At 39.9% G+C, this 10671-nt stretch overlaps 1 protein-coding gene across 1 annotated transcript in view; it reads left to right on the top strand.

Annotated features, from left to right (window-relative positions):
* The first annotated feature begins 1531 nt into the window (after window positions 1-1531).
* The window catches only part of dgkh (diacylglycerol kinase, eta), a 166658-nt gene continuing 157518 nt past the window's right edge, over window positions 1532-10671 (top strand). Inside the window, exons 1-2 of the mRNA XM_037687075.1 lie at window positions 1532-1609; window positions 2475-2645. Of these exons, the coding sequence (XP_037543003.1) occupies window positions 1562-1609; window positions 2475-2645 (219 nt within the window). The 5' untranslated portion in view covers window positions 1532-1561. The remainder of the gene's footprint in view (window positions 1610-2474; window positions 2646-10671) is intronic.

Below are 10671 nucleotides of genomic sequence, written 5' to 3'. Positions count from 1 at the left end.
GGATGAGTAGCTGCACAATCATACGTGAGCAGAGTAAACAGGAGAGGGCTTAACACACATCCTTGAGGAGAGCCAGTGCTGAGGGTTATGGTGGAGGAGAAGTTGTGAATCCTCAATGACTGTGGTCTGTTTGTTAAGAAGTCCAGTACCCAGTTGCAAATGGAGGGGCTTAGTCCTAGTGTGAATAGTTTGTCCATCAGGGTTTGGGGATCATGGTGTTGAAGGCAGATGTGAAGTCCATAAAGAGCATACAGACCTAGGAGTCTTTCTGCTCCAGGTGGTTGAGTACAGTGTGGACCACAGAGGAGATGGCATCCTCTGTTGATCGGTTCTCTCGGTTTGCATACTGATGAGGGTCTTTGTTGATGATGGTTGTTTTGATGTGGGTCATGACCAGTTTTTTGAAGCATTGATCGGGTGAGGGCCACTGGATGATAGTCATTCAGACCAGTCACTGTAGAGCTTTTTGGGACTGGGATGATGGTGACAGTCTTCAGGCAGATGGGAACTGTCTCCAGGGTAAGTGAGGTGTTAAAGATGTCTGCCAGCACCTCCCAGAGCTGATCGGCAGATTCTTTCAACACGTTCCCAGGGATGTTTTCCGGGGATATATCATGTGCATTTTAGCTTATATTACTTGAAATACTGCACCATTATACTGTATTCTACCATGTTGTTGTTCAATATTTCTCTTTAGGATATTGTAAATATTATAATAACTTTTTCACTTTTGGTACTTTTTTTGTGTACCCTTATTGCATGATTTCAGTATTTCTTGTTGGTTTGTTCTTTGATTTTTTAGTGAGTCAAATTGGTTCTTCTCATCCTAAGTATTTCATTTTACTGTTAACCCTGTGTTAACCTGCATATGATAAATAAACACAACTTGAACTTGAACTTAAATGTTAGGCTTCTTGATCTGGGACCTGAGTCTGAATTTTTTACCATAAGCGTGTAAATGTGTATGACAGTAAAAAAAATCTTTAAATCCTTCATATGGGCTTATGTATCAGGTAGTCTTTTAGATTATAACAATCTTTTGCTACCTTTAGCTTCTAGTTATCATTTAGCTCTTTTTAGCTTTTTGTTATTTGCTAGCCTTTTGTTACTTTTAGCTTAATGTTGTGCTTTTTCAGCTTTAATCACTTTTGGCTTCTGCTGCAAATTTCCGCAGTTCTTCAGTGCTCTACATTCAGCTGCATTATCACAACAAACATTTTTGTTTTGAGCTTTTGGTAAAAGTTTGGATGAAGATGAGAGATGAGTCAGTGTTGTCTGAACACAGTTTGAAGACAGATGTTTTTGTTGTTTTTGCGCGTGCTTCCAGCACGGTGACAATCAGCCGCGCGCGGCCCTGAGCGACTTTGACTTTCATCACGTGGAGCTGATGAGCTCAGCCCTGAAAGAAAAGAGACGAGGCTCGTGCAGAGGGAGGAGGACGCAGTCAGCTCTCAGTCAGAGCGGCTGTTTGTTGTTTGGGAGTGAGGGCGGAAGAACGCGCGCGCACAGGCAGCTGGACGCCTCCACCTTCCTGAACCCGCGGCGGACAGACGCTGGGATTATGGAGGATGCGGACGGATACAGCCGCAGCCCTGCCTGGGAGGAACTGGTTAGTGGGAGCTGGTCTCAGAAAACCCAACCGCTTTGCTCGTGAATCTTTTTCTTCCACCAGATAAACGCGAACAGTTCGATTTCCACTGCTCCAACTGTGACTTTTTACTCTTCCGACGTGTTTTCGTGCGTAAAAGCGCCGAGATTTGTTGAACTTTCAGTTTGAAAAACAGATAAATAAATTAAAGGAACACGCGTTGTGTATAAAATAACACCAAAAACTTGATCTTTGTTCCCAAGTTGTGCTTTGTTGTTCTATATTGCGTTACATTTTTTATATTTTTAGTGTGTTTTGCATGTTTTTACACTGAAAAAAGGAGTGGCTCTTAATTTCATTGTACTTGCATATAATGACAATAAAGTTATTCTGATCTGATTCTCAAGTCTTAAAATAAATTTTAAAAAAATTGTGAGGAAATGAACTTTTCCTGCCTTGACTCAATACTGAAGAAGGATCAGGTATTGGTAACATTGGATTGAGAATATAAATACAAATATTCAGATTAACGTTTGTCACGATCACTGGTAAAGACAATAAGATTTTAGTGGTTACAGTTTCCTTTGTGTTATGCCGCAGAAACATCCTCGTGCAGAGTCTGAGCTGCGAGCATCAGCCAGCTCTGTGTGTGTGTGTGTGTGTGTGTGTGTGTGTGTGGGTGGGGGGGGGGGGGGGGGGGGGGAGAATGTGGAGACTGTCCCCTGCGCGCTCGTGAGCCTGTCTGTCCTCAGGATCTGTCCTTCCAGACCAGGCGCAGGGAGATGACGGAGCGGGAGGACGCCTCCTGGCGGCTCAGCTCCTCTCGTCCTCCGCAGCAGAGGACTGGACCGGGATCATGGCTAACATCGACTGCTTTTATCGACAGGAGCCGGACAAACCCGAGCCCGCATCGTGCGCCACGGGGGTCCATGCGCATGTGGTGGGAGCCGTCGCCAGCTCCAGCGCTGCGGACGAGTCTTCCGACAGTGATGCGGAGCAGGAAGGGCCCCAGAAACTCATCCGGAAAGTGTCCACCTCTGGACAGATCAGGACTAAGGTAGGACATTTGTCTTTGTGGTGGGGGTTCGGCTGCTGCGCCTTCAGGTCCAACAGGCAGAGTTTACTGACAGCTACAACCTGTTGCACATAAAGTCCTCACCCCTGATGATCGATTCATTTGATTTTACATTCAGCCTTACCTGATTGATCACGTGTCAAATATTAATAGTTATTTTGCACACAACGATTATTCATGTGGAGAATAAAAGATTATTGTCTTTTGATCTTGCCTGCTTCCTTTAGTGTCAGCGTTTTACACCAAACAGCTAATGATGAGAAACACAATGAAATCATCTTTTATTTGTATTGGCAGCAAGAAAAAGGCAAATGGAAACAGACACAATATAATATTACACATTAAATACACAATACAAACAAAAACTAAATATAAATAAATGAAAACAAAACAACAGTTATTTTGGTCAAACATCACATGATTTCATGTTGATTTTGTGTTAACATTTAGAGTGTCCAAACTTTAGCTTAATATTTGTTAAATCATCAGAGTTGTAGCTGGTTTTTTAGCAGCACGTAATAGTTTGAATTATTCTCTGAAAGTTTTATTAAAATCTTTCTAGCGGTTCATAAGATATTTTTCCAACGAACATGTTTGACTCCATTAATGTCAATGTTTTAAGCAAAAATGAAAAAAAAAAAATCAATAAAACCTGAGCAGGGTGGCACAGTGGCTCAGTTGATAGAGTTGCTGCCACTCGATGATAAGGTTGCCGGATTGAATCCCGGCTGGGGCATTCTGGGTGGAATTAGTAGGTTCTCTCCGTGCACGTGTGGGTTTTCTCCAGGTATTACGGTTTCCTGAAAATATCCATCCATCCATCCATCCATCCATCCATCCATCCATCCATCCATCCATCCATCATCTTTTACCCACTTTTCCTTTTCGGGTCATGGGGTCTCTGGTGCCCATGTCCAGCAGTCACTGTGCGAGAGGCGGGGGACACTCTGGACAGGTCTGCAGTCCATCATAGAGACAAACGAGACAAACAAGACAAACAACCATTCACTCTCTCTCTCTCACCTAGGGACGGTATAGAGCAGGGGTCTGCAAACTCTACGATCAAAAGAGCCATTCTAAGCTATCGTTCACTAAATTAAAAGTTTGGGCCACTTTAGGTTTATTGGAGGGGGCTTTTGAGGCCATTAGGGGTGACATTATAAAGCTAAAAAATATCTAATTATTTAGATTTTTACAATTTAAGACAAATGAAAAGATCAAATTCTTGTGTGTGTGTGTGTGTGTGTGGGGGGGGGGGTTAGTCTTTTAATTAATAAAAACTATGACCTATGCAGACCTATGTATTTTTTAAATAGTGGTAAAATTAAGTATAGAAATAAAGCATAAAGTTAAAGTGAGTACGTTTTCCTCCTTGTACATGTTCCAGCAAAATAAATGACAGGAAAACTGCTAAAACTAGTCTTTTTTTGTTTTTGTTTGTATAACAACAAATAAAATTCAGTTTTATGTCAGTTTTGGTCACAGCTTGAAAGAGCCGCTGCAGAGGAACCAAAGAGCCGCATGCAGTTCCAGAGCCGCAGGTTGCAGACCCCTGGTTTAGAGTTACCAATCAGCCTAACATGCATGTTTTTGGTTCTCATGGAGGAAATCGAAGTACCTGGAGAAAACTTCTGAACTCCTTCAGGAGTGGACCTTCCAGTACCCATTCCCTCCAAATTCACATTGTGCACTTCTAAATCATACTAAACTAAACCAAGAACCTAATCTAAGACTACAGTCTCAGCTAGCATGCTGATTGTAAGAATCAGAAAAAGACACAAGTTTTGTCTTATTGGAAGGATTGTCAGCAGAAAAAAAATCATAACAGCCCAGATTAGGTTTATACAGTGTACTCTTTTTTCTTTCTTAAATTTACTGAATGTGACAACAGAAAATAACAGAAACATTTACTAATATACAATATTCCTATGATTAATGGAGTGGGAAGAAGTATTTAATTATGAGCCCACTGTTGCAGCCTTATTCATCACTTCATATTCATGGACAAGTAAATAAATAAATGAGTGTAGAACCTCTGACTATCATCTTAAGACAATAATATATACAGTCACTTAAACGATGAAAATAGGTGATAGTCATAATTATGGTTATTCATGTGTGATATTCATCATACCGTGTGTTAAACTGCTTCATGTCTGGACGCTGCTCAGGTTCCATGTTCAGTCTGGTCCAAAGCTTCACTCCACAAACAGAAACTTTTTATTCTTCTTCTAATCATCTTTGTTTGGTACCAACATTAACCTCTTAACTCATAAACTTCTTCTATTCTTTTGGATAATTTTTGAACATTTAAACGTAGTTGGTTATTTTTAGTTTTATACATTATTACAACTGTTTGTAATTTAACTATGTTGATAAGTTTTAGTAATTTTGATTGTTTAGTATTATCCATGTACTGAGCCTTGTTAATTAATACTTTTTTTTCAAGTATAATTAGTGACTAGAGTGTTGTTTTGTAGTTATTTCTCCAAACCTCTGCACAGCAACTTAAATATGGACAAACTAAGGAACTGTACAGAATGCGGAGTGCTTTTCTACATATTTAGTTTTGTTTAATATAGAAATACTTTTGGATATTTTACTTGGAACATATGATGGGAACTTTCCAGTTCAGCTCATCATCAATAATAACACTGAGAAATTTAACTTTCAACAATCACTTAATTCATCTGTAGTTTCAGTTCCTTGTCTGTTTTACAGTTCCCAAACATTATTTTAGTTCTGCTCAGATTTAAAGACAGTTTGTTACAATACAACCATATTTTTAGCTTTTTCATTTCATCAGTGACATATTTTTAACAACTGCTCCAGAGTATCTCCAACCAAGAATACATTTGTATCATCAGCAAACAATACAAATTTCATAACGCCAGATATTTTGTATATATATTTTACATACATAAAGAATTTTGGGCCCAAAACTGACCTCTGTGGAACCCCACAAGCAGCACTGAACACATATTTCTCAGTTTCACATCGTGTTGTCTGCTACTAATACATTGTAACACAATTCCTTTAATCCCATATCATTCCAGCTTTTTCAACAGTAAATCATGATTTATTGCATCAAAAGCTCTTTTTTTAATAATAACAAACACTCCAGCAGCATTCTTTTTTTATGATCAACAGCAGCTATTTCTACTATTGCTTCCAATATGGCTAGTGTTGTTGATCGTTTTGATCTGAACCCATACTAACTTTCAATAATTCATTTTTTTTCCCAAGAATGTTTCCATTGTATTATTTTTTTTTCTCTAAAACTTAAACATTGTGGTAACAGAGATATCGGTATATTGTTGGAAAATTGATTTTATCTCCATTTTTATATATTGGGTAAAAAAAGTTATCCCTGCTGTAAATGGACAAAGACTAAACGACTAAACCCATATTCTTAAATCAAAAATCTAAGGCCAAAAAGTGAAATCACTTTATTGATCTGTCAACAAAACAAATCAAAAATGACCTAACAATGCAGAAAAAACTGTTAAACAACAAGCTAAAAATATTTGCTATCTTCCCTTTTTCTTGCGTTTTCAGTTTGAACCACAGACTGTATAACAAACACACAATCTATGGTTCATATACTGTAGTCTGTTTCTTAACAAATGTGCTTTATCTGCATGCTCTATGTAAATGGTAAATGAAATGTACTTATATTCTTCCTTTCTATCCAATCAGGATAAACACACTTTACAAAACAATGTGTGCCCTCATTTACCCAGCCACACACACTTTCTTACAGCACTCTGTTATATCTCTACAAAGAATTCTGTTAAGCATTCACCCCATTGAAATCCCGTTCAAGTGTCTTCCGTACGTTTCTCAGCATCTACCTCATCCCACATTTTTAAACATTTTTTTCATACTCTATTACAGTAATCCCCAGTGGGGAAATTAATTCTCGGAATTTTCCCCATTGCACATGTGAACACGCACATGTGTGGCGGGGAGCAGGTGAGAGTGGGGGTGGGGGTGGCAGATGAGGGTGGAGGCAGGTGTGGGTGTTTCACCTTTTTCACTCACATTTTGAAATTGTTGGTCCAGGGAGTTGGCCGGTGACCCTCCAACCACAGGCCCACCTTCTTTAACCTCTGCTCCACCACGCCCCCAAGTTTTTCAAGTTCAAGTCAAGTTTATTGCCATTCACCTGTGGTACATGAGGTGGAACAAAGTTATGTACTCAGGGTCCCAGTTACACCCAACAATAGCAAAAATATAAAATGTGAAAAGAAACAGTAAATAAGGATCTGAGATAAACACTAAGATATGCGCTAAAAGAACCCCAAACGTTTTTACGCTAAAAGATCTAAGATATACGCTAAACAATAATAAAACAATATTGCGTAACAACAGCAGCCCGAACATGAGTCTGTGTGAGCAGATGGGTACAAATGAATACAGCAGCATGAGATCAGCAGCATGGATTATGAGCAGCACAGATAAGTCACGTATCACCAATTAAAGTGTCGTTACAGTGATTATTCTGGTTAGAGATTCATGAGTCTAACAGCTTCAGGGTAGAAGCTGTTCCTCAGTCTAGTGGTTCTACACTTAATGCTCTTCAACATCCTGCCTGAGGGGAGTGGGGCAAAAAGTGTGTGTGCTGGGTGAGTGGGGTCCTTCATGATGCAGGTGGCTCTTCCTGCATCTGGAGGTGTAGATGTCTGTGATGGTGGGGAGGCTTTTTAAGGTTCCCAGTTTTTAAGCTAATTCACCAATTAACATATTACGTTACATTAATAAGTTCTAGCGTTCAGCTTGTTCAGAGCACTCCTGCTATGACTTTTGATATTGATATTTTTAAAACTTTTTGAAATATTCAACATTTTCAGCAAATTTGTTCATCAGGCGGGGGTCACAAGAGCCCATATCTAAGCAGTCACTGTGTGAGAGGCAGGGAGACCCTGGACACAGGTCTCCAGTCCATCACAGGGACACAGAGACAAACAAGACAAACAAACATTCACGCTACAGCATTTTGGGTCATTTTCCAACAAAGTTCAGTCAGGTCCTCTGACTGAAAATTCATTTTATTTTTTTTTGTGAGATGTTTCGTCCTTCATCCAAAGGACTTCATCAGTCCGAGGAGCCACAAACAAACTGACTCCCACAAGCCTAGCTGTTTGTGATTCCTCAGACTGATGAAGTCTTTTGGATGAAGGACGAAACGTCTCAACATAAAAGAAACCGTCCAGAGGACCTGACTGAACCTTGTTGGATTTCTACAAACAGTTCCATGTTCACATGATGTTTTTAGAAATGACAAATGAAAAGATTGGATAGAAAAATAAATAAATTCCAGTGTAGACAAGGAATAATTCTTCACCACCTGAGCTCACCTGGCACACTTATCCATCACAGTAAACGACAGGCATCCTCCCACACCAAAGGACCCACTTAATTATTGACTGATCCGCTCCACCTACATTATTCAAGATAAAGAGGGCTATATTTAGAGACTGGGCAGAGTAATGTCTGCCTGCCAACTTAACATTCAAATTCTCTTGACTTTTTTAAATCAAGCTAGCTGAAAGTAGCTGTGGTGCAGTGGTAGGGCAGCCGACTTGGGACTGGAAAGTCACAGGTTCGCCTACCCATACGCTGTGGTGTCATTCAGCAAGATACTCCCTAACTGCTCCCTGCTCGACTTGGATGTTTCTCATGCATGATGGGTCAATTGCAGAATACAAATTTAGTTTGAAAACATACAGTGATGCACTTTCACTCGAGTCTGATCTCAGTAAGAGGTGTTATGAGTTTAAATTCTGTCTGACCAACATTAATCTGTTGCCTCTGTAGTTACAGCAGGACCTTTAAAAGTGGATGCATACAGACTGATATGAATCATGGTGTACAGTACACTCAGCTCACTCACAACACACACACTAAGAGGATGGTAATTGCATTGCTGGCAGAGAGCCCAGATAGACAAGATATGTTCAGCCAAACTATACGCAGCACATGCTGGGTCACTCTAGAATCACTTCATCCAGTTACCAACCAGTTTAAAGCACTTCTGCTATATTTTGTCAGTATGATTAGCATCATAACTTAACTGACTGCTGTGCATGTGTGTGATAAAAGTTCCTAATGGATCACGCAGACACTGACTCACTGAGTGTTGTTCCACAGGGGTGTTTGCTCAGCACTGGACCATGTGTGCATGCATGTGTGTGCGTGTTTGCATGCCTACTGAATTATCCTTGCCCACCACCTCTTTGTCTGCTATCTCGCTGCTTCTTTGGTTGCCATGGACAGCCACATATTTTGTTGCTTACTAGTCGACTCAGTCCCCGGCTGTCTAGTTGACGGGGAGCGTGTCAAGTCTAACATTACTTTCTTAGGACATTTTCTTGACATGCAGGATTTTCTACAGCAGAACACGTCAGTAAATCAAACAGACACGGGAGAAGAAATGATAGAGGATTGCCCGGCACAATTTCACAACATCATGAATTCATTATTGATCTATTCTGTTTTCAATTCAGTTCAGGTTATTTATATAGCACCAGGTCACAACAGAAGTTGTCTCAGGGCATTGAACAGAGAGCGAGAGAGAGAGCGAGAGACGGGCAGCCCTACACACCGGCGCCATCTTGGAATCACTTGGAACAGAAACATTCATATATAAAATAATAATTTAACATTATTTATGTGAGGAGCAGACTGCTTTGAATTTAACTCCATCACAGAACTCTCATCTTGAGCAAGCATGAAAGTGACAGTGGAAAGAAAAAACTCCCTCATGAGGAAGAAACCTTTAGCAGAACCAGGCTCAGGACAAGTGGTCATCTGCTTCGACTGGCTGGGTTTGAGAGGAACAGATACACAATGGCAGGTCGAGAACCATGTTAAGATGGAAATATTATCAAATGAAAACTACTCAGTTTTAACAATTAATTTAAGGAAATGAGGTCAATTTGTCCTAACTATAGGATTTATCAAAAAGGAAAGTCTTGAACTCAGTCTTAAAACTGGATAATGTGTCAGCTTTATGGACAGAAACTGGAAGTTTCTTCCACAAGAGAGGAGCCTGATATCTAAGATATCTAAGATTATTATCTGATAAGGATAAGAAGGCCGCACTCTCCTGTAGTTGCAGCTTTGTGCACTCCGCCCATCTTTCGGACGACTGTACGTACATATTCACGTTGTACCTCGGTGCAATTCCAATAAAGTTTATTCTGATTCTGATTCTGATAACTGAAAGATCTTCCTCCCATTCTGCTTTTGGAAATGCTAGGAACCACAAGTAAGCCTGCAATCTGAGAGCGAAGTGCTCTGTTAGGAAAATATGGAACAACTAGAAAGTTCCTGGAGAAACTTTGACGGGGGCTGCCAGGCTGGTGCCGATTTAATTTCTTGATTTAATAGTAAAATATGTTTGGGATTGCTATCAGCTACCATTATACAAAATTTCAGCTGAATAGCTCTAAAAATGGCTGAGTTATCATGTTTTTTCTCTTTTAGCTAAGGCGGCCATCTTGGATTTTTGATTTGGATTTCATATATGATAGAGCATGTTATCAGCTACAACCTCACCAAATTTCAGCTATCTATGTATAAAAATGGCTGAGATAAAGCAATTTGAAAGTAGCTTTGGCAGACATCTTGGATTTTTTATTTTGATACAGCATTTGATAGGAAACATTCTCAGCTATCACCACAAGTTTCAGCTCAATATCACTAAAATTGACGGATTTATAGTTTTTTTCCTTTTTTGCTTTGTCGGCAATCTTGGATTTTTGATTTTCAAAAGCTACTTCACCTAACTTGCATGTTGAAACAAAATGGCCGCTTCACCTAAATTGCATGTTGAATCAAAATGGCCGCTTCACCTAACATGCACGTTGAATCAAAATGGCCACTTCACCTAACTTGCATGTTGAATCAAAATGGCCGCTACACCTAACTTGCATGTTGAATTAAAATGGCAGTTTCACCTAACTTGCATGTTGAATCAAAATGGCCACTACACCTAACTTGC

Source organism: Nematolebias whitei, chromosome 13 (genome assembly GCF_014905685.2).
Source record: "Nematolebias whitei isolate Nwh7 chromosome 13, NemWhi1, whole genome shotgun sequence".
NCBI lineage: Eukaryota > Metazoa > Chordata > Actinopteri > Cyprinodontiformes > Rivulidae > Nematolebias > Nematolebias whitei.
This window is presented reverse-complemented; position numbering and strand designations above follow the sequence as displayed.